Here is a 24,445-nt window from a genome sequence, read left to right as displayed (position 1 = left end):
TGCATGCTTACCTTCAGCGACTGGTGCACAAGGACACCCAGGTCTCGTTGCACTTCACCTTCTCCCAATCTATTGCCATTCAGATAATAATCTGCCTTCCTGTTTTTGCCGCCAACGTGGTTAACCTCGCATTTATCCACATTATACTGCATTTGCCATGCATCAGCCCAATCACCCAACCTGTCCAAATCATACTGGAGTTTCTTGGCATCCTCCTCACAGCACACACGCCCACCCAGCTTTGTGTCATCTGCAAACTTGGAGATATTACATCTAGTTCCCTCGTCTAGATCATTAATATATATTGTGAATAGCTGGGGTCTTAGGACCGATCCCTGCAGTACCCCACTAGTCACTGCCTGCCACTCGGAAAAAGACCTGTTTATTATGCTACATGCTCTTCAGTGAATAGTTTACTGACAACCAGCGGCTCCATAGCATGGGGACACCACCACCTCCAAGTTCCCCTCCAAGTCACACATCATCCTGACTTGTAACTATATTGCCGTTTCTTCATCATCGCTGGGTCAAAATCCTGGAACTCCCTCCCTAATAGCACTGTGGGAGTATCTTCACCACACGGACTGCAGCAGTTCAAGAAGGTGGCTCACCACCACATTCTAAAGGGTAATTAGGAATGGGCAATAAATGCTGGCCTTGCCCACAGCCCGTGAATGAATAATTATATAACGTGAATGGGTACAGTTTTCAGATCGCGGGAGAGTCGGCATACTTGTGGAAATCGCCATTTTGGTCAAAAGCTTTGTGAAGAAGCCTGAACTCTAATAATTGGAGCAGGAGAGGGCATCACGGCTGAGCCTGTTCCTGTTCGTATTATGTGATATCGAGCAGGAGCAGGAACCTTGGCTGAGTTTTGCCCTCCTTAACTTAAGCACTGGATTTACTATTCTCTCCAGCATAGGATATATGGCACAGAAACAGGCCATTCGGCCCAACCAGTCCATGCCAGCATTTATGCTCCACTCGAGCCTCCTCCCATCTTTCCTCATCTAACTCTATCAGCATAACCCTCTATTCCCTTCTCCCTCATATGCTTGTCTAGCCTCCCCTTAAATGCATCTATACTATTGGCTTCAACCGCTCCCTGTGGTAACGAGTTCCACATTCTCACCACTCTCTGGGTAAAGAAGTTTCTCCTGAATTCCCTATCGGATTTCTTGCTGACTATCGACTATCTTATATTGATGGCGTCTGGTTATGCTCTTCCCCACAAGTGGAAACATTCTCTCTGTAGCCACTTTATCAAAATGTTTCATAATTTTAAAGACCTCTATTAGGTCCCCCCTGAGCCTTCTTTTTTCAAGAGAAAAGAGACCCAACCTGTTCATCCTTTCCTGATATGTATACTCTCGCATTTCTGGTATCATCCTTGTAAATCTTATCTGCACCCTCTCCAGTGCCTCTATATCCTTTTATAATATGGCAACCAGAATTGTACGCAGTACTCTAAGTGTGGTCTAACCAAGGTTCAATACAGGTTTAGCATAACTTCTCTACTTTTCAATTCTATCCCTCTAGAAATAAACTCTAATGCTTGGTTTGCTTTTTTATGGCCTTGCTAGCCTGCGTCGCAACTTTTAGTGATTTGTGTATTTGTACTCTGAGATCCCTTTGTTCCTCTACCCCACCTAGACTCACACCCTCCAAGTGATAAGTGACCTCCCTATTCTTCCTACCAAATTGTAATATCTCACATTTATCTGTGTTGAACTTCATTTGTCTAAACTAAGAAAAGCTAATTCAGCAGAGACCAGGCAAATTTTTAGATATTTTATATGTCCTATGGTTTATATTTCATTCTATAATTTTAAATATCTATCTATAATATATCACATTGGGTATGTGGGCTTTACATTGAGAGGGAGCAGAGACACACAACAAAGAGGAGACTGGATGGTTAATTTTTTTCAATGCACAATCCTAGCAGAAGACATGGGGCTCGAATTTATCAATGGGGACGTGATGGAGGCAGGACTCCCACTTTTTGGGTTGTAGTCTCGCCTCCATCAACTTGTGGCCAACCCACGCTATTTTCCCTTGATTGACCTTGTTAAGTCCGCCCAGCAGGCTAATTAAGGGACACCTGGTTACTGGTGACGTCAGGGATTGACATTTCATCTGTCAAGAGCTTTTGACAGATGAAAAATCAGCGTTTGACAGCTCCGGGAAGCTGTCAAACACTGACAGTCTGACTTCTAACTTGAGTCCTTCTACTCAGACTCAGTTAGAGAGCTCTCCAGACCAGAAAGCAGAGGCTGCAGCTTTTGACAGTTCAGCGGCCATTCTGCTTTCTGTGCCGGTGCGCTGAGGGACTCCCGAGAACTGAAGGAAGGAAGCCTGCAGGAGAAAGTAAAGGTAAGTAAAACGTATTAAAACACTTTACACTTACCTCACACACTTACCTCTGCACACATGCACCCACCACTCACCTGCACAACGGACATCTCGACCCCTCCAACCCCTGCAGACCGACGGTCCGCCTCGCTAACTTGGCGTGGTTTGGAGCCGTTGGGAAGCCCACACTTCAGGGCTAAAAATAGGGATTAGGCAAAAAAATGTCTGTTAACTACCTGTTAACAGGCAGTTAATTGGCACTAATCCCCTTCCTGCCTCGGGGAGGCGGCTCCCAGCACAGGTCGGGTACCCGCCTCCTGGGACATTGGCACAGAGGTGGGTTGGGGGCGGGATGGGTTCCTGCCCCCCGATTCTGCAATTTTCCCACCACTCCCGCCTCCAAACCCGCCTCCTCGGGGCTTGGAAAATCGAGCCCCATGGTCTCCACCATTTTCTGTCCATTGATTTCATAACATCGACTCTGAGGCAGCAAGGGCTTAAGTTTTCAAGGAAGGGTTACAGAAATTGGGTTTGGCTTTTGATAGAAAAGAGACTTTGTGGTGACTAATAGAAGTTTCCTGAACTTGACTGAGAAAGCTGACCCAGGCAAATTATTCAGCATGCCGAAAATCAGCAGAATATCAAGCTGCTCTTATGGGAAGCTCCCATTATAAAAGTGTCCACGTATACTGCAAAACAACAACTTGCATTTAAATAGCGCCTTTAACGTAGTAAAACAGCCCACAGCGCATCACAGGAGCGTTATGAAACAAAATTTGACACCGAGCCACAAAAGGCGATGTTAGGACAGAGCTTGGTCAAAGAGGTAGGTTTTAAGGAGCGTCTTAAAGGAGGAAAGAAAGGGAGTGAGGCGGAGAGGTTTAGGGAGGGAACTCCAGAGATTAGGGCCTAGGCAACAGAAGGCACGACCACCAATGGTGTGTAACTTGGAGGGGAACTTGGAGGTGGTGGTGTTCCCATGCGCCTGCTGCCCTTGTCCTTCTAGGTAGTAGAGGTCGCAGGTTTGGAAGGTGCTGTCGAAGGAGCCTTGGCAAGTTGCTGCAGTGCATCTTGTAGATGGTACACACTGCAGCCACGGTACGCCAGTGGTGGAGGGAGTGAATGTTTAAGGTGGTGGATGGGGTGCCAATCAAGCGGGTTGCTTTGTCTTGGATGGTGTCGAGCTTTGAGCATTGTTGGAGCTGCACTCTTCCAAGCAAGTGAAGAGTATTCCATCACACTCCTGACATGTGCCTTGTAGATGGCGGAAAGGCTTTGGGGAGTCAGGAGGTGAGTCACTCGCTGCAGATACCCAGCCTCTGACCTGCTCTTGTAGCCACAGTATTTATTCGGCTGGTCCAATTTAAGTTTCTGGTCAATGGTGACCCTCAGAATGTTGATGGTGGGGGATTTGGCGATGGTAATACCGTTGAATGTCAAGGGGCAGTGTTTAGACGCTCTCTTGTTGGAGATGGTCATTGCCTGGCACTTCTGTGGCACAAATGTTACTTGTCACTTATCAGCCCAAGCCTGAACATCATCCAGGTCTTGGGGCATGCGGGCATGGTCATCTTCATTATCTGAGGAGTTGTGAATGGCACTGAACAATGTGCAATCATCAGTGAACATCCCCACTTCTGACCTTACGATGGAGGGAAGGTAATTGATGAAGCAGCTGAAGATGGTTTGGCCTAGGACACTGCCCTGAGGAACTCCTGCAGCTATGTCCTGGGGCTGAGATGATTGGCCTCCAACAACCACAACCATCTGCCTTTGTGCTAGCTATGGCTCCAGCCAGTGGAGATTTGTCCCCCTGATTCCCATTGACATCAACTTTACTAGGGCTCCTTGATGCCACACTCGGTCAAATGCTGCCTTGATGTCAAGGGCAGTCACTCTCACCTCACCTCTGGAATTCAGTTCTTTTGTCCATGTTTGGACCAAGGCTGTAATGACGTCTGGAGCTGAGTGGTCCTGGCGGAACCCAAACTGAGCATCGGTGAGCAGGTTATTGGTGAGTAAGTGGCGCTTGATAGCACTGTTGACAACAACTTCCATCACTTTGCTGATGATCGAGAGTAGACTGATGGGGCAGTAATTGGCCAGATTGGATTTGTCCTGCTTTTTGTGGACAGGACATACCTGGGCAGTTATCCACATTGTTGGCTAGATGCCAGTGTTGTAGCTGTACTGGAACAGCTTGGCTAGAGGCGCGGCTAGTTCTGGAGCACAAGTCTTCAGCACGACAGCCGGGATATTGTCGGGGCCCATAGCCGTGGCCATTTACAGGCATAACAGGTAATGTCCTTCAGCCCTATAGCCCTCCAAGATATCTGCGCTCCTCCAATTCTGTCCTCTTGCGCATCCCCGATCCATCCCAAAAGGACTTGCCCCATTAATGACAAGATGCCTGAAACTGTTGCTGAAGGCTAGAAATTCGGTATTACCCCGGTTCGGGTGCTAAATTTAAAAGAGTTGGGGGGTGAAATTCAGTGGGTTAATGCCTCCTGCTAGTGCCCCTGGGGGGCGATAATGGGGCACTAATGACTTACTGCCTGGGTGCAGCAAGATGAATGACTCCCCCGACCTTTGGTGAGAGGTTTGCGGCGGCGGTAAGACTTTGCGCCATGATCTCCTTCGCCCGGAGATCGTGACGTCATTGCCGTGCGCATCGCTCCGGTAGCGCCCCGGACCCGACTTTCAGTTCCGCCCCCTGCAGCATCGCCGGGCGACGACACCGGCAGCTGCAGGAGGCGTTGATCGGGAGGCTGGGCGATTCGGGGGTGAAAGTTAAAGGGGAAGGTTGCTGAGGTAAGTACCTAAATTTCTGAAATGTTTTAGTTCAATTTTTTTTCACTTCTCCTGGGCTGCGATCGATCGGCCCGGCCCTCTACTGGAGTACATGGGGCTGATCGAGCCAGATCACGGCGGCTGTCGGAGACCAGCTGACTGGTCCCAATGCAGAGCCTGCAGCGACGGCCCTTCCCTTTAAGGGATGGAAGGTAGCCTCGGATCTCGGAAGCGCGGCACGGGACATTGTCCAGCGCTGCACCACTACCGCCCCGCCTGCGTCCTTTAGCGCTCCAGGAAGGAAGTGGAGCGCTTGATTTAGCACTCCACTTTCTTCCTGGAATGCTAATACCCAATTTTTTAACAGCTGGGAATCATTAGCACCTGACGCTAAGTTTCTAAAAATTTTCCAGTCCTCTGGCCTACCACTAATCTTCGCAACATTGTATGCCTTTGTTTTCAATTGATACCATCCTTAACTACCTTAGTTAGCCATGGATATAGTTCATCCTTCTCTTAGAGTCTTTCTTTCTCACTGGAATATATCTTTGCTGAGAGTTATGAAATATCTCCTTAAATGCCTGCCACTGCTTATCTACCGTCTTACCCTTTAATCTATTTTCCCACTCCACTTTAGCCAACTCTGTCTTCATACCTTTGTAACTGCCTTTATTTAAGTTCAGGACACTAGTTTGATACCCAAGTTTCTCACCCTCAAACTGAATTTGAAATTCTATCATGCTATGGTCACTCTTCTATGACCAGCATCGGACCTAGGAGTGAGCAGCGATGTCAGGAGGAGGAGCTATAACCCGGCATAAAAACCAGCGGCAGCGACCAGAGGCCCGAGACCAGCATCGGACCTAGGAGTGAGCAGCGAGGTCAGGAGGAGGAGCTATAACCCGGCATAAAAACCAGCGGCAGCGACCAGAGGCCCGAGACCAGCATCGGACCTAGGAGTGAGCAGCGAGGTCAGGAGGAGGAGCTATAACCCGGCATAAAAACCAGCGGCAGCGACCAGAGGCCCGAGACCAGCATCGGACCTAGGAGTGAGCAGCGAGGTCAGGAGGAGGAGCTATAACCCGGCATAAAAACCAGCGGCAGCGACCAGAGGCCCGAGACCAGCATCGGACCTAGGAGTGAGCAGCGAGGTCAGGAGGAGGAGCTATAACCCGGCATAAAAACCAGCGGCAGCGACCAGAGGCCCGAGACCAGCATCGGACCTAGGAGTGAGCAGCGAGGTCAGGAGGAGGAGCTATAACCCGGCATAAAAACCAGCGGCAGCGACCAGAGGCGTACCAAATCAACAGCAGAGGAGAGAGGTAAAAAATAATCCAAGAGTGACGTCACCAGGAAGCAGGTAAGTGATTGGTTGGATTGGTTGGTGAGTATTTCTTCTTTTTATTACAAGCTTAAATTCGGCGGTTTTTTTCTAGGGTCTGTGCTGTAAGGGAAACAGTTGGTTAACCATTAAACTGGTGTAATTTAGAGGGATTGATTTAATCTAAATCCAAATAATTAAATAAATTTTTTTATAATTAATTACATAGAATGGAGCAGATGATGTGTTACTGTTGCGAGATGTGGGAGCCGGTAGACCCCATTGAGGCTAACGGTGATTACATCTGTGACAAGTGTCTGCTGCGACAGGATCTCCAGCTCCGTGTTGATGAGCTGGAGTCTGAGCTTCAGATACTGCGACACATCAGGGAGGGGGAGAAGTACCTGGACTCTGTGTTTCAAGAGGTGGTCACACCTATGAAGTTAATTAATTCAGATGTAGCCCATGGTCAGGGACAGGACGGTGTGACCACGAGTGAGGCAGGTACGGTGATCCAGAAGGTAGTGTTGGAGGAGCCGCAGCCCTTGCTCTTGTCCAACAGGTTCGAGCTTCTTACTCCCTGTGGAGACGGAAGCAGGGGCTGCAGGGAGGATGAGCAACCTGGCCACAGCACCTTGGAGAGGGGGGCCATTCAAGAGGGGGGAGTAAATAGAAATGTTGTAGTGGTAGGGGATAGTATTATTAGGGGGATAGATAGAGTTCTCTGCAGCCAAGAGCGAGAGTCCCGTAGGCTGTGTTGCCTACCCGGTGCCAGGGTTAAGGACATCTCCTCTGGGCTGGACAGAAACTTGGAGTGGGAGGGGGAGGATCCAGTTGTCGTGGTCCATGTTGGTACCAATGACATAGATAGGACAAGGAAGGAGGTTCTGCTGAGGGAGTTTGAGCAGCTAGGGGCCAAATTAAAAAGCAGAACCACAAGGGTAATAATCTCTGGATTATTACCTGAGCCACGAGCGAATTTGGCTAGGACAAATAAAATAAGAGAGTTAAATGCGTGGCTCAAAGACTGGTGTGGGAGAAATGGGTTTTGCTTCCTGGGACACTGGCACCAGTACTGGGACAGGAGGGAGCTGTTCCGTTGGGACGGGCTTCACTTGGCCAGTGCTGGGACTAGAGTCCTGGCGGATCATATAACTAGGGCTGTAGAGAGGGCTTTAAACTAACTAGTGGGGGGGAGGTTCCTAGAGAGCAAATAATAAAAATGACAACAGAGAAGGTCAAAGACTTAGGTAGCAGTGGGGAAATTAAAAACCAGAGCGTGTCAGGAAGGGGTAGAAGGTGTGGAGTAAAAGGTAAAGTAATAAAAAGGGCAATAGCAGGAACTAAGTGTCACAAAACATATTTGAAAGTTCTCTATCTGAATGCACGTAGCATTCGTAACAAAATAGACGAGTTAAAGGCACAAATAGCTACATATGGGTATGATCTTGTGGCCATTACAGAAACATGGCTGCAGGGTGACAATGCCTGGGAATTAAACATACCAGGTTATTTAACAATCAGGAAGGACAGGCAGGAAGGAAGGGGAGGTGGGGTGGCTATGTTAATAAAGGAAGGAATCACTGTAATACAGAGAAATGATATTGGGTCAAAGGATCAGGATAATGAAACAGTTTGGGTGGAGATAAGGAATAATAAGGGGAAAAAAACACTAGTGGGTGTAGTATATAGGCCTCCGAACAGTCGCAACTCGGTTGGACGGAGTATCAATCAGGAAATAGTTGGGGCTTGCAATAAGGGAACATCTATAATTATGGGGGATTTTAACTATCATATAAATTGGACGAATCAAATTGGGCAGGGCTGCCTTGAGGATGAGTTCATTGAGTGTATTAGGGATGGGTTTCTTGAGCAGTATGTAACTGAACCAACCAGGGGGCAAGCAACCTTAGATCTGGTCTGTGTAACGAGACAGGATTAATTAAAAATGTCCTAGTAAAGGATCCCCTTGGAATGAGTGACCATAACATGGTTGAATTCCACTATTCATTAGAGGGTGAGAAGGCTTGGATCTCAAACAAGCGTGCTGAGCTTGAATAAAGGAGACTATGAAGGTATGAGAGCGGAATTGAGTAGAGTGGATTGGGAAAATAGATTAAAGGGTAAGACGATACATGATCAGTGGTGTACATTTAAGGAGTTATTTTACAACTTCCAAAAAATATATATTCCACTGAGAAGAAAAGGGTGTAAAAGAAAGGACAGCCATCCGTGGCTAAGTAAAGAAATTAAGGATAGTATTCAACTAAAAACAAGGGCATATAAGGTAGCCAAATCTAGTGGGAGGATAGAGGATTGGGAAAACTTTAAAAGACAGCAAAAAATAACAAAAAGATTGATTAAGAAAGGGAAGATAGATTATGAAAGTAAATTAGCAAAAAATATAAAAACAGATAGTAAGAGTTTTTATAGTTATATAAAAGAAAAAGGGTGCTAAAGTAAATGTTGGTCCTCAGAGGATGAGACCGGGAAATTAATGGTGGGAAATATGGAGATGGCAAAAACAATGAATGAATGTTTTGTATCAGTCTTTACAGTAGAGGACACTAAGAATATCCCAACACTGGACAAACAGGGGGCTATAGGGGGGGAGGAGCTAAACATGATCAAAATCACTAAGGAAGTGGTACTCGGCAAAATAATGGGACTCAAGGCAGATAAATCACCTGGACTGATGGCTTACATCCTAGGGTCTTGAGGGAAGTGGCGGTAGGGATTGTGGATGCATTGGTAATAATTTTCCAAAACTCCCTGGACTCGGCAATGGTCCCGGCAGACTGGAAAACTGCTAATGTAACACCCTTATTTAAAAAGGGCAGTAGACAGAAGGCTGGAAACTATAGACCGGTTAGCCTAACATCTGTGGTAGGTAAAATTTTGGAGTCCATTATTAAGGAGACAGTAACAGGACATTTGGATAATCATAATTTAATAGGACAAAGTCAGCATGGTTTTATGAAGGGGAAGTCATGTTTGACAAGTTTGCTGGAGTTCTTTGAGGAAGTAACATATAAGGTGGATAAAGGGGAACCAGTGGACGTAGTGTATTTAGACTTCCAAAAGGCATTTGACAAGGTGCCACACAAAAGATTATTGCTTAAGATAAAAATCACGGGATTGGGGGTAATATTCTGGCATGGATAGAGGATTGGCTATCTAACAGAAGGCAGAGAGTTGGGATAAATGGTTCATTCTCAGACTGGCAATCAGTAACTAGTGGTGTTCCGCAGGGTCAGTGCTGGGTCCCCAACACTTTATAATCTATATTAACGATTTGGAGGAGGGGACCGAGTGTAACATATCAAAGTTTGCAGATGATACTAAGATGGGAGGGAAAGTAGTGAGTGAGGAGGACATAAAAATCCTGCAAGGGGACATAGACAGGCTAAGTAAGTGGGCAGAGATTTGGCAGATGGAATGCAATACTGGAAAGTGTGAGGCTATGCACTTTGGCAGGAAAAATCGTAGAGCAAGTTATTATCTTAATGGCAAGAAACTGGAAAGTACTGAAGTACAAAGGGATCTGGGGGTCCTGGTGCACGAAACTCAAAAGGTTAGTATGCAGGTGCAGCAAGTGATTAAGAAGGCCAATGGAATGTTGGCTTTCATTGCTAGGGGGATAGAATATAAAAATAGGGAGGTATTGCTTCAGTTGTACAAGGTATTGGTGAGACCGCACCTGGAATACTGCATACAGTTTTGGTGTCTATACTTAAGAAAAGACATACTTGCTCTCGAGTCAGTACAAAGAAGGTTCACTCGGTTAATCCCGGGGATGAGGGGATGGACATATGAGGAGAGGTTGAGTAGATTGGGACTCTACTCATTGGAGTTCAGAAGAATGAGAGGCGATCTTATTGAAACATATAAGATTGTGAAGGGGTTGGATCGGGTGGATGCGAGGAGGATGTTCCCGATGATGGGTGAAACTAGAACTAGGGGGCATAGTCTGAGAATAAGGGGCTGCTCTTTCAAAACTGAGATGAGGAGGAACTACTTCACTCAGAGGGTGGTAGGTCCATGGAATATGCTGCCCCAAAAAGCTGTAGAAGCTACATCATTACATAAATTTAAAACAGAAATAGACAGTTTCCTAGAAGTAAAGGGAATTAAGGGTTACGGGGAGCGGGCAGGAATTTGGACATGAGTCTAGGTTCGGATCGGTCATGGCCCTGTGGGTAGCAGAGCGGGCCCAGGGGCCGTGTAGCCTGATCCTGCTCCTCTTTCGTGTGTCTAATTCTGTTAGATTCAGGAGATGGTTCTGTGATAGTAGATTGGCGGTTAGGATCAGATCAGCCACGATCTTATTGAATGGCGGAGCAGGCTCGAGGGGCCAATTGGCCTACTCCTGCTCCTATTTCTTATGTTCTTTCTTATGTTCTTATTAGATTGTGGGTCTAGTTAGCTAAGCCTAATCCTGTCCAACTTTCACCCAACATTCACACCTGTGTACTTTTTAGTAGGGGCTCAATGACAGCACAGCAATCCACCCTGAGAATCCGAGCTGAACTATGTGTTTTCCACTGTCCGTAGCTTGGAGATCAGTTGTTGCATTCCATTGCTGTGCCTGACAAGATCAGTTAACTCAGCACAAATCCAAGATTGAACATGGGACCTTTCTGTTGTATTGTTTATTGTTACACCACATAGTACATTTACCCACTGAATCACGAGGAGAACTTGTTTTTGTTTGATTTGTAGGGAAATGGTGTTAGGGAAATTGACGGGATTGAAGGCCGATAAATCCCCAGGGCCTGATAATCTACATCCTAGGGTACTTAAGGAAGTGGCGCTAGAAATAATAGATGCATTGCCGATGATCTTCCTACATTCGATAGACCCTGGAACAGTACCCATGGATTGGAGGGCAGCTAATGTTACCCCACTATTCAAAAAAGGTGGTAGAGAGAAAATGGGGAATTACAGACCGGTAAGCCTGACATCGGTAGTGGGGAAAATGCTAGAGTCCATTATAAAAATGTAATAGCAGAGCACTTGGAAAACAGTGACAGGATCGGACAAAGTCAACATGGATTTACAAAAGGTAAATCGTGCTTGACTAATCTACTGGAATTTTTTGAGGATGTAACTGGTAAAATAGATAAGGGAGAACCAGTGGATGTGGTGTATTTGGACTTTCAAAAGGCTTTCGATAAGGTCCCGCATAAGAGATTAGCGTGTAAAGTTAAGGCACATGAGATTGGGGGCAAGGTATTGACTTGGATAGAGAACTGGTTGGCGGACAGAAAGCAAAGAGTTGGAATAAACGGGTCTTTTTCCGAGTGGCAGGCAGTGACTAGTGGGGTACCGCAGGGATCGGTCCTTGGACCCCAGCTATTCACAATATATATTAATGATCTAGACAAGGGAACTAGATGTAATATCTCCAAGTTTGCAGACGACACAAAGCTGGGTGGGCGTGTGTGCTGTGAGGAGGATGCCGAGAAACTCCAGTATGATTTGGACAGGTTGGGTGATTGGGCAGAAGCATGGCAGATGCAATATAACGTGGATAAACGCGAGGTTATCCACTTTGGTGTCAAAAACAGGAAGGCAGATTATTATCTGAATGGCAATAGATTGGGAGAAGGGGAAGTGCAACGAGACCTGGGCGTCCTTGTGCACCAGTCGCTGAAGGTAAGCATGCAGGTGCAGCAGGCGGTTAAGAAGGCAAATGGTATGTTGGCCTTCATAGCGAGAGGGTTTGAGTACAGGAACAAGGATGTCTTGCTGCAGTTATACAGGGTCTTGTTGAGACCACATCTTGAGTATTGTGTGCAGTTTTGGTCGCCTTATCTGAGGAAGGATGTTCTTGCCATGGAGGCAGTGCAGCGAAGATTCACCAGGCTGATACCTGGGATGGCAGGAATGACGTATGAGGAGAGATTGGGTCGATTGGGCTTATATTCGTTGGAGTTTAGAAGAATGAGAAGGGATCTCATTGAAACTTATAAAATTCTGATAGGACTGGACAGACTAGATGCAGGAAGAATGTTCCCGATGGTCGGGGAGTCCAGAACCAGGGGTCACAGTCTAAGGATATGGGGTAAGCCATTTAGGACAGAGATGAGGAGGAATTTCTTCACCCAGAGAGTGGTGAACCTGTGGAATTCGCTACCACAGAAGGCAGTAGAGGCCAATTCATTAAATATATTCAAGAAGGAGTTGGATATATTTCTTAAGGCTAAATGGATCAAGGGATATGGGGAGAAAGCAGGGACAGGGTACTGAATTTGGATGATCAGCCATGATCTCATTGAATGGCGGAGCAGGCTCGAGGGGCCGAATGGCCTACTCCTGCTCCTATCTTCTATGTCTATGTTTCTATGATTTAGTTAATGAAACAGTGCAGTAATTGTATTTTTCTTTGGAAGGATAAAAATGGAGAAGGTGCTCAAACACTTGAGAAGATGAAATGTGAGCGTCTGAAAGTTCTTCAAATGAACGTATGCACAGATGAGGAGGTGCTACAGGCCGTGGAGTTTGTAAAGAGCCAGTTGAAGGAACCTGAGAAGGGTATGATGTGGGTTCAGTTTCACATAGAATCTGGTTATATCAGCAGGATAATTTAACAAAATGTGTTGAAAGTTGCTCTACTCTTTGAGAAGAAGTAAGTTTTTAATTTTAGTTGGTGAGTGAGATCGTGCTGTGCTGATATGCCCTAATCGATGAGGTTGGATTTGTTGTAGTGATAGGAGGGGCCATTTTCCTTAAGTATTTTTTGCCCCCTTTGATCTCTGGACTGAATTGTAGCTATATGTGAAATTGGGCTTCTATGTAGACTTGTGGGTCTTTTATATGGGTATTTTGGGGTTTCTCTTTTCTCATTACCCGAACACGATGCATCCTGTGACATCTGGATGGACACCCTTCATGAGGTTTTACAATGCACCACAAAAAAATGATACGAGTGGCCTGCCAGTGCAGAGCATCATCATGGTGATCAGTGTATCTAATCTTTTCCTTGTGTAAGCGTTAATAACAACAGTTGTGGTCTCCGTATTATACAGTATTAAGGATACAGAGGCACTGGCGAATGTGCAAAAAGATTTATGAGGGTGATACCAGAACTGAGAGGTTATACCTATCAGGATAGATTGAAGAGGCTGGGGCTCTTTTCTCTAGAAAAGAGAAGACTGAAGGGTGATCTGATAGAGGTCTTTAAGATTATGAAAGGGTTTGATAGGGTAGACTTAAATAAGATGTTTCCACTAGCAGGGTGACCAAAACTAGGGGCCATAAATATAAGATGGTCACTGTTAAATCTGTGAATCTTGATGTATGGTGTCCTTCAATAAATCGACAGAGACTGCAGAGGAACAATCAACAGGTGTTTACTGGATGAGGGTTACTCTAAAACTAACAGTACAAATCCCTACTCAGGGTTTATATACAGGTGTGGTCACTGCCGGTACTACAGTATACAGGAGCTGTAAAAAGTAGTTCTCCCCTTAAAGGTACATACACTACAGTCACGAGTAAATTCAATAGGGAATTCAGGAGAAACTTCTTTACCAAAAGAATGGTTGGACTGTGGAACTCACCATCTCAAGGACTGGTTGAGGTGACTAGCATAGATACATTTAGGGGAAGCTAGATAAACACATGAGGGGAAAAAAGAAATGAAGGATACGTTGATGGGGTTAGATGAAGAAGGGTAGGAGGATGCTCATAGAAACATAGAAGATAGGAGCAGGAGTAGGCCATTCGGCCCCTCGAGCCTGTTCTGCCATTTAATGAGACCATGGCTGATCATCCAAATTCAGTACCCTGTCCCTGCTTTCTCCCCATATCCCTTGATCCCTTTAGCCTTAAGAAATATATCCAACTCCTTCTTGAATATATTTAATGAATTGGCCTCAACTGCCTTCTGTGGTAGAGAATTCCACAGGTTCACCACTCTCTGGGTGAAGAAATTCCTCCTCATCTCAGTCCTAAATAGCCTACCCCTTATCTTTAGACTGTGACCCCTGGTGCTGGACTCCCCGGCCATCGGGAACATCCTTCCTGCATCTAGTCTGTCTAGTCCTGTTAGAATTTTATAAGTTTCAATGAGATCCCCTCTCATTCTTCTAAACTCTAGCGAATATAAGCCTAATCGACCCAATCTCTCCTCATACGTCATTCCTGCCATCCCAGGTATCAGTCTGGTGAATCTTCGCTGCACTCCCTCCATGCTCATCTGGAGCATCCTCTTCTCCTTCTTAGGCAGTCCCTTGGGACCGAGGGCGACTTGCTTCCACATTAAAATGAGTTCTCAGGTGACTGATGAGTCCAATGCGGGACCTACAGTCTCTGTCACAGGTGGGGCAGACGGTGGTTAAAGGGGTGGGTGGGTGGGGTGCTTGGGTTGATGTGCGCTGCCTGCGCTTGGCTTCCCCTTGCTCCTGGCGAAGTGACTCGAGGTGTTCGGCGCCTTCCTGGATGCTTCTCCTCCACTTTGTGCGGTCTTGGGCCAGAGATTCTCAGGTGTCAGTGGGGATGTTGCACTTTTTCAAGGAGGCTTTGAGGGTGTCCTTGAAGCGTTTCCTCTGCCCACCTGGGGCTCTCTTGCTGTGTCGGAGCTCCAAGTAGAGCACTTGTTTTGGGAGTCTCGTATCGGGATGCTCATCTGGAGCATAAGCACTGGCATGAACCTGCTGGGCTGACTAGCCTGTTCCTGTACTGTAAATTCTATGTAATTGTATTAAAATGGCTTCTGTGACTGTTTTCTGGGAGAGATTTCTGTTGTATTTGTGAAGGAGAGAATGCACAAACTGTATGGACTTGGCACTGAAGTGCTATTGGCAGCCTTCTGTTCATGTTGTTACCTGTTAATAATAAGGTTCAGGTTGGTTGGACAGACACAGCAGGCTAGTACGATAGCAAAATACTGCAGATGCTGGAAATCCGAAATAACAACAGAAAATGCTGGAAAAACTCAGCAGGTCAGGCAACATCCATGGAGAGAAATTTGAGTTGACGTTTCGGGTCAAAACCCTTTTTCAAAACTGGAAAGAAAAGAAAATAGATCGAAGGCAGGGCTGCGATTGAGCAAAAGAAGTAAAAGAGACAATAAAAGGTATTCGAAACCAGACGAGATGGTAATAGGCCGGTGGAGACAAAAGGCAGCCGAGATTAGGTGTGAAGTGTACTGGCAGATAAACCGGCACCACGCTGGTCCCGTCGGTGCCGGATAAAAAAGTGTTTCCTGTAGCCTGAACTATGTGATTTGTCCGGCATTGTCTATCAGTTAGGAGTGATCTGGACCATACAGTGAGTGGACTGTATTATTTCTGGTGCATTCTCCAATGATACAAGACTTCATAGTTCACAGATAGGTCAAGTTTTGGTTTGCCTATGAAAGCTGCAAGTACAGGCACACGTACAGAATATCTCACTTGGAAAACTACTTTTTAAAGAAATAAAGTTTCATTATTAGTAAACATCTCTGGACCCATTGGCACTTTTTCCTCTTTGTTGTCATTCCCTCAACAGCCAAGCAATATTCAGCCTGTGTGTAATATATTCCTAAGGGTTCTGCCTGCAACGAATGTAGGCCAGTCATCGTGCGTATAGATAATGACATGCTTTTGGAGGAGTCCTCCGAACTTCACCTGACACAGCTGTGTGGGAAGCTGGGTGGAGTCAGCTTTATTTATTCCTGTGATTCATTTAAAAAAAATGAAATCACATTTAAAAAAAAATGAAATCACGGAAGAGAGCGAGCAGAATGATTGAGGAGGTGGAGGGATTAGATTATGATGAAGAATTACGTAAATTGGCCATGTTCTTACTGGAAAGGGGAAGGCTTAGGTGGTATGATTGCTGTCTTTAGGATTCTAAAGGGACTCGATAATGTAGACTATTACAAGCTATTTCACCTTGTCCAAAACAGTAGAACTTGAAGGGGGCTAAATTCAAAACAAATCTGCAGAAACAATATTTCAGTGAGTGATAGTTAGTGTATGGAACCGGTTTTCTAGGGCAATGGTGGAAGCAATTAATATTGATTCATTCAAATGCAAACTGGATAACATTTTGGAATACAGTATGTGAGTAATTTGAGCCATGACGTGTTAAATGTAAAATGCTTGGGAGGAACAAGCGACTTTGGACCTAGTGTTCCCAAAGCTCTCCACCACTGGAATTTTCCTCGCATCATGTTTGGGTTTGTTGTAGACTAATTGATGGAGATTGATTGCTATGATTAGTTAAAAACTCCATTATCGTTGTATCATGCAACAACTAGGATGGTAGAAGGTGAACTAGATAGACCGTGGTCTTTTTTCGTCTAGCAAGTCCCATGTTCCTATGTAAAGAAACAGTTCTGTTGAGCTCCATCGGGACTTCCCTCAGCTCACTTGTCCCAATTTCTCATTGCTTTGCCTGATCACTGTGTTCTATGGAAAAGTTAAGTACAGACAAACAAACCTGCAAGATGAGTGAGCCATCTGGCTAACACAAATAATAATATCCCAGCACATAAAGTACTGTTGAGAGGTAGTTTATCATTAGGCTGAGAAGTATTAAGAGGAAACTCTAAAGACTTCACCGTCTGTTACTAGTAAGTTTAAGTTTGTATGTTTTTACTTTTCCCCTTTTGCAGGCTTCTGCACTGCACGCTCTTTATTTACTGTCGAAGAAGACTTTTGCAATTTACTTCCAGAGCTGTCTTTAGTCAGCTGCGAAACCCATGGCGGCAGAGATCTACTGATGTACAGGAGGGTGGCAGCTTGAAATCCTGAACCATATACAGACAGACACATTCCCTGGATGTTTGGAGTCCGTGGTTGACACTTATGGGTGCTGGATAGAGTGAGTGCATGTGCACAGCAAGCTGCCAGATTCCCACATGCCCTAGAGAGTCATTGTGTGGAAATGAACCAGATGACAGTAGCAGGAATGGGGCTCTTGGAGTGACAGCTATGCAACGTTCACACCAGGTGGTGGAAGCCTAAAAATAGATGGTAGTGACATTCTGTCCTTGCTAAATTGATCTCATGTTTTTTTTTTTTTTTAAATTTTTTTTTTAGATCTCCTTTCGGAAGGCATGGTGGTTTGACACTGTTGTAGTTTAATGAAATGCGAGGTGAAAGGGATAAGTTAGTGCGGATTAAACTTGATCTCTTTTATTTTTAAAATGAAATAAGGTTGCGTACAGTACAGACACATTTTGCACTTTTTTTCAATTCCTGGTGGAGACAATTTAAGAGTCTCCTTGTATGAGTTTGAGTTTTCAGTTGTATGATATATTGTGTGTTGGGTGGGGTGTAAACATTGCTGTCTGAGTGGGAAGGGGCATGCTAGGTAGGGTGCCCTATAACCAACCCCTCTGTGCCCCCAAATCCCAGTTCTGCTTACTTCTCCATGTTTTTCCTTTGCCACACTCCTCCTCTTGTAGTGCTGACCAAAGTTCTCTTTGTTACTCAGTGAAGTGAAAGTCTAAGGAAGAGAGTGAAATGTAAGACCGTTGTTCAATAAGTCGTAACAACCACAGAACATGTGAGAATTCGAACAGTAAGCAGAGGTGATATTTATATTTGGCCAGAAATGGTGGAAATCCGATTAATTTTTTTGCCAGGAAACTAGAATGGTATAGAACTGCAAGTCAGCTTCAGAGGTTTTAAAAAATTGACTTCTCCTTAAATTTCCTTTTATTTGTTACACAGAGGGTAATAAATGTGATGCATGAACAGCTTGAATGTCCATACTGTACTGATCAAATGCATTGTGTCCTTTGTTCAGGACTCTGGGGTGTGGTCAACAATGCTGGCATTTCAACCTTTGGGGAAGTGGAATTCACAAGTGTGGCGCATTACAAGGAAGTTGCAGATGTCGGCTTGTGGGGAACTGTCCGTGTAACTAAGGCCTTCCTCCCCCTCATCCGCCGAGCTAAGGGTGAGTGAAACTGGGTTCCAGGTCTCGGATAATTGTCAACTATTGTGCCGGCCGTGACTCAGTGGGTAGCACCATCACCGAGTCAGAAGGTTGTGTAAAAAATCCCACGGCTCTATTTCGAAGAAGAGCTGGGGTGTTATCCCCGGTGTCCTGGCCAATATTTATCCCTCAATCAACATCACTAAAAACAGATTACCTGGTCATTATCACATTGCTGTTTGTGGGACCTTGCTGTGTGCAAGTTGGCTGCCGCATTTCTTACATTACAATAGTGACTACACTTCAAAAAAGATGTACTTCATTAGCTGTAAAGTGCTTTGGGACGTCCAGTGCTTGTGAAAAGCGCTATATAAATGCAAGTCTTTCTTTCTTTCTTGCCTCATATGAAAACCTACTTAAACACAAAGTTCAGTCAAAAACCTAACTAGGCATTGCTTGTAGAAGGAATTAAATCCTTACTATTTTACTGTATAAGTTGTGTGTCAGTTGTCTTCCTAGTTTTCTAGCCATTATTTTATTAATAATGCAGTTTGATATGACTATATACTTTGCGAAGACTTGCAGCAGTGTTTCCTTGTTCATCAAAAAAGGAGAGTAGTGAGGATATTCTACTTTAGTTAAAAGGTTTAATACCAGTCCTATACTTGAACAGTCCAAAAATATGTGTAATGTTATGACTGGATTTCCACAGTTTATGAAATATAAACTGTGTCTCAGCTACAGGAATGTTGTTCTTAAAAATTCCTGAAGGTAATGATCCTTTTAAAGGTGTTTTAATTACGCAACTACTGTCCCCTGAGCCCCTCCGTATTGGCCAGATGAGCTTTCACCCCTCAACAGTGTGAAAACCATGAACTGTGAGCTGCTGTGCAGTGGCCATGCAAATTCTACAGTCATGTAACCAGTAAGTTCTTCTGTAATGGCCTGTGGATCACCTGAGGCTGTCTCGTAGGCAGGCGCTCGTGAACTATTTCTTGGCTTAGTTAGTATGCAGCCTACTTCAAACACTCATTATTGCATGCCACTCAATCTTGCGGTGCAGTCTGGGAGCTGAAATAACTCTCTTGGTTGAGATATATTTAAGTAATAGACAGCCCTGGAAGTTAAATTCGTGCCTGGATACAGGGCCTAATTCATTATGGGAACCACTAAGTCTGTTTTTTAACTGCTACAAAAGTTGCGTAATTAAAACACCTTTAAAAGGATCATTACCTTCAGGAATTTTTAAGAACAACATTCCTGTAGCTGAGACACAGTTTATATTTCATAAACTGTGGAAATCCAGTCATAACATTACACAAATTTGCAGACGACACAAAGCTGGGTGGGAGGGTAAGCTGTGAGGAGGATGTCATGAAAGTCCAGTCCGATTTGGACAGGTTGGGTGATTGGGCAGAAACATGGCAAATGCACTATAATGTGGATAAATGTGAGGTTATCCACTTTGGTGGCAAAAACAGGAAGGCAGATTATTATTTGAATGGCAATAGATTGGGAGAAGGGGAAGTGCAAAGAGACCTGGGTGTTCTTGTGCACCAGTCGCTGAAGGTAAGCATGCAGGTGCAGCAGGCGGTTAAGAAGGCAAATGGTATGTTGGCCTTCGTAGCAAGAGGGTTCGAGTACAGGAACAAGGATGTCTTGCTACAGTTGTACAGGGCCTTGGTGAGACCGCGCCTTGAGTATTGTGTGCCGTTTTGGTCGCCTTACCTGAGGAAGGACGTTCTTGCCATGGAAGGAGTGCAGCGAAGATTCACCAGGCTGATACCTGGGATGGCAGGAATGACGTATGAGGAGAGATTGTCGATTATACTCACTGGAGTTTAGAAGATTGAGAGGGGATGTCATCGAAACCTATAAAATTCTGTCAGGCCTGGACAGACTAGATGCAGGAAGGATGTTTCTGATGGCCAGGGAGTCCAGAACCAGGGGTCATAGTCTAAGGATAAGGGGTAAGCCATTTAGGACTGAAATGAGGAGGAATTTCTTCACCCAGAGAGTGGTGAACCTGTGGATTTCTCTGCCACAGAGGGCGGTGGAGGCCAGTTCATCTATATATATAAATCGGTACTTCTGTCATTCTGTCTATCTGTCTATCTGTCTATCTGTCTTTCTGTCTATCTGTCTATCTGTCTGTCTGTCATCGCGTGTGCGTTGCGGGTATGCACTCGAAAGTTACAGGGCGTACCTACGCGCGCGTTACCTCCAAAGAAAGCTTACGCTACCGAGACGGTTTTAAGCGTATTTACGTTTCGGCCGGGCTAAAATTGCGCCCGCGGTATCCCAAAAACCTTCAACATTCCGCTCATTAGCATCTCATTATCCGCTCATTAGCGACAGAGTGACCTCGAGCTCGACCAATCGTATGCTGGGTTGCTGGCGTGTGCCGCCGGGCCAATCGGTGCGTGTGTGGCCGGGCTTTATCATTCTGAACCGAGGTGAGTCGCCGCCATCTTCATTCCAAACTTTTCCTTTCTTTTTCCCGCTTTCTGCGTCTTAAAAAAAAAACGTTGCTTTTAAAACACATATTGTTTTTAAAAAAAATGATTTAGAAAGTAATTAACTTATCTAATCTCATTAATTTTCCTACCTTTCTCCGTTTTTCCAGGTAGGCCTAGAAGCCTCGGCGTCTCCTCCGCACCCACGCCCGAGCTAGGCACCTCCCGGCCCCACTCGAAGGCTAGAGGGCCGAGCCTCAGCCCAGCGCTGCTAGGGTGCGCGCGCAGCAGGAGCTGAGACGCGCTGTCTCTCTCTGGCTGGCCCGGGGGCGGGGCTTGCTGAGCGTCCAGCGTTACCCTGGCAACCGGGCCCACCGGACGTCTCCCACAGCCGCAATCGGCGGTCTTCACCTCGGGGGGGGGGGGGGTGCCGCGACCCTCGGGGGGGCGGGAGGGCCGCGCCCCTCGGGCGGGGGGTGGGGGGCCGCGCGCGCAGCAGGAGCAGCTGAGACGCGGCGTCTCTCTCTCTGGCTTGGTCAGCGTCACGGTTACCCTGGCAACCGGGCCCGCCGGCCGATCTTCACCTCGGGGTGGGGGGCGCGCGCAATCGGCGGTCTTCACCTCGGGGGGCGACCCTCGGGGGGGGGGGGCGCCCCCCGCCCTCCCTCCCCTCCCTCTCCCCCCCCTTTTCCCCCCCGCCCTCCCTTCCTCCCCGCCCTCCCTTCCCCGCCCTCCCCCTCCCTCCCTTCCCCGCCCTCCCCGCCCTCCCCCTCCCTCCCCCCCGCCCTCCCTTCCCCCCCGCCCTCCCTTCCCCTCCCTCCCCTCCCCCCCGCCCTCCCTTCCCCTCCCCCTGCCCTCCCTTCCCCCCCTCCCTTCCTCCCCCCCTCCCTCCCTTCCCCGCCCTCCCCCTCCCCTCCCCCCCGCCCTCCCTTCCCCGCCCTCCCCCTCCCCCTCCCCTCCTCCCTCCCCCCTCCCCCCTCCCTCCCCTCCCTCCCTCCTCCCCCTCCCTCCCCTCCCTCCCCTCCCTCCCCCCTCCCCTCCCTCTCTTCCCCCCTCCCCCCCTCCCCTCCCTCTCTTCCCCCCAGTCGCTCTCTCTCTTCCCCCCAGTCGCTCTCTCTCTTCCCCCCAGTCGCTCTCTCTCTTCCCCCCAGTCGCTCTCTCTCTTCCCCCGTCGCTCTCTCTCTTCCCCCCCGTCGCTCTCTCTCTTCCCCCCAGTCGCTCTCTCTCTTCCCCCCCCAGTCGCTCTCTCTCTTCCCCCCCAGTCGCTCTCTCTCTTCCCCCCAGTCGCTCTCTCTTCCCCCCAGTCGCGCTCTCTCTCTCTTCCAGCAACAACATTCCCTCGAAAAAGCCTCGGCACCGCCGGGCACTTCAGCTAGTTAAATATATTCAAGAAAGAGTTGGATATATTTCTTAAGGCTAAAGGGATCAAGGGATATGGGGAGAAGGCAGGGACAGGATACTGAATTTGGATGATCAGCCATGATCTCATTGAATGGCGGAGCAGGCTCGAAGGGCCGAATGGCCTACTCCTGCTCCTATCTTCTATGTTTCTATGTATATAAGCTGGCATGGAGTAACAGGATGTGGGTTTGTGTCAGCGATTGTTCACACGGCACATTCCTAGCCTCAATGGTGTTGTCCGGAGGCTCCAAAGCAGAGTTTGTTTCCCACACAGTGGAATCGAAAATCAGGGGCCTAGTCTTTTCGATCTCCTTTTGGTTGGCGAAAGTAAGGATTTGGCAGATGCCTAGGATTAGTTCTACAGCATATTTTCTCAGCTGGAAAAGATTGTGGTGGTAAAAGTGGACCGAAGAAATGCAACAGAGAGGATAATATCAAATAAATAACAAGATGGATGGCCATCAGCAGATGTGAGAGTACAGTCACTCTCGCTTTCAAAAACTGTTGTCATCACCCCTCCCATGAAAAACGCCACCTTCGACCCTTTACCCTTGCACACTAGCACCCCATCTCCAACCTCTTTCCTCACCAATGTTCTTGAACATGTTGTTGCCTCCTCTCATCTATGTCTTTGTCACCTCCAGACTTAACAATTCCAGTGTTCTCCTCGCTGGCCTTCCACCCTCCACCCGCTGTAAACTTCAGCTCATCCAATGCTCTGCTGCCTGTATCCTATCCTGTACCAAGTCCCGCTTACCCATCACCCTGTCCTTGCTGACCTACATTGACTCCTGGTCCCCCAACGACTCAAATTTAAAGTTCTAAACCTCATGTTAAAATCCTTGATGGCCTTACTGCTTTTTATCTCTGTAAAACATCAGTAGCTGAAGCTTTACAGTAACTTTGTCCAGCCCTCAGCCCAACCCCCACTGCTGCTGTTACCTGCTGAGCTTGTGACTGTCCTACTGGTTTTTCAGCTTCAGTTACATTCTGGTTCCTGGCCAGAAATTCACTCTCCTTGGCCGAAGTCCATTTCTCCCCTGGCTCTGCATCTTATGGTGGCCTCCAACTTCGCTCTGTGATCGATTCTGCACGTCTCCTGGATCTTCATTCCCACAGAAATACATCTAACAGGGTGTCCTCTGATACCCTTCAAATAGTTTCTGGACTCACTCGCCCTCCACATCTGTCTCCAAACCAGGACATCAGTTCTTCGATGCTCGAAGCTGATTCTACTACCTACGTCAACTTTATCCCACCATGGGACCTCTGACCTTTAACTCTGGACTCCCTCCTAATGGGCCAGTAATTCCGGTCCCAACGCGTGAGTACGGACGGGGTACTCACGCGTGGGCCCGTTGGAAGTGCCGGATTTCAGCATGCACAGCGCATGCGCGGGAAACCGGCATTTCCTCCAAGGGGTTCAGAGGTCCAACGCGTGCGCGCAGGACTCTGCGCGCACGCGTTGAACTTCCTTCTTTTTGACAGGTTTGCGCGTGTGTAAGGGCCTGAACTTTTTAGACATATAAAAAAGAGGCGTAAGTACTTGATTCTTTAAGGTAAGTGGTCTATTATTTAAAATTATAACATTTTTTCCACAGCTTTATTGTTTATAAGGACTTTACAGTAAGGTAAGTTTATTTTTAGACCCGATTTCTTAAAATTATTTTTTTCAAAAATTTGATTAATTGTTTAAAATAGTTTTTTAAAGTTATTTATAGTTCATTTAATTAGTGGGATGTTTTTTAAAATTTTATTTAAAGTTTAAGTAGTGTTTTGGGCGCCCGTAGTTTTCATGAGTTTGACAGTTCTTACTATCAAACTCATGAATGAAGTTTCCCCTCCCCTGATTGGCTGCACAGTGCTCACCTGATCCCAGCCGGCACATCGCACTAACTACGCCGCTGGATCAGGCAAGCACAGCGCGCCGACAGCTGAACCGGGCCAGTGACAGGAATTCCAAGCAGGCCCAGGCTTCAGATGTCGGCGCGCCGGGTGAGTGCACATCGGGGGCTTGCATGCGCGGCAAGCCCCCGAACCTAATTTCTGGGCCAATGTCTCCTCTCTGTTCCCAGTTTATTACCAGGACAGATCTTGCTATGTAACCAGGCCTTTGTAATTTGAATTTCTTTGTATCCATTCACACGCGTGTTTTGGCTACCATTCCGCACCTGAGCCTTTCATTCCTATTTCCCCTTTTTTCTCCCCCTTTTTTTCTACTTTTCTCTTTACCCCTCCTAGA

The 24,445-nt window shown here is 46.7% G+C and overlaps 1 protein-coding gene across 5 annotated transcripts in view; it reads left to right on the top strand.

Annotated features, from left to right (window-relative positions):
• LOC147115603 (D-beta-hydroxybutyrate dehydrogenase, mitochondrial-like) overlaps positions 1-24,445 on the top strand; it is a 57,871-nt gene that overhangs the window by 11,657 nt on the left and 21,769 nt on the right. For all 5 annotated transcript variants that reach the window (XR_015078643.1, XR_015078644.1, XR_015078645.1 and 2 more), the window contains exons 3-4: positions 12,862-13,003; positions 18,215-18,367. Coding sequence is in view for 2 of the 5 variants with exons in the window: in XM_085989984.1 (XP_085846110.1) it covers positions 12,862-13,003; positions 18,215-18,367 (295 nt within the window). In the remaining 3 variants the exon portion in view is untranslated. The remainder of the gene's footprint in view (positions 1-12,861; positions 13,004-18,214; positions 18,368-24,445) is intronic.

Source organism: Somniosus microcephalus, chromosome 6 (genome assembly GCF_052327205.1).
Source record: "Somniosus microcephalus isolate GS21.2 chromosome 6, FLI_Smic_1.0, whole genome shotgun sequence".
NCBI classification, from domain to species: domain Eukaryota; kingdom Metazoa; phylum Chordata; class Chondrichthyes; order Squaliformes; family Somniosidae; genus Somniosus; species Somniosus microcephalus.
The sequence above is the reverse complement of the archived record's forward strand: the minus strand, read 5'-3'. Positions and strand labels throughout refer to the sequence as shown.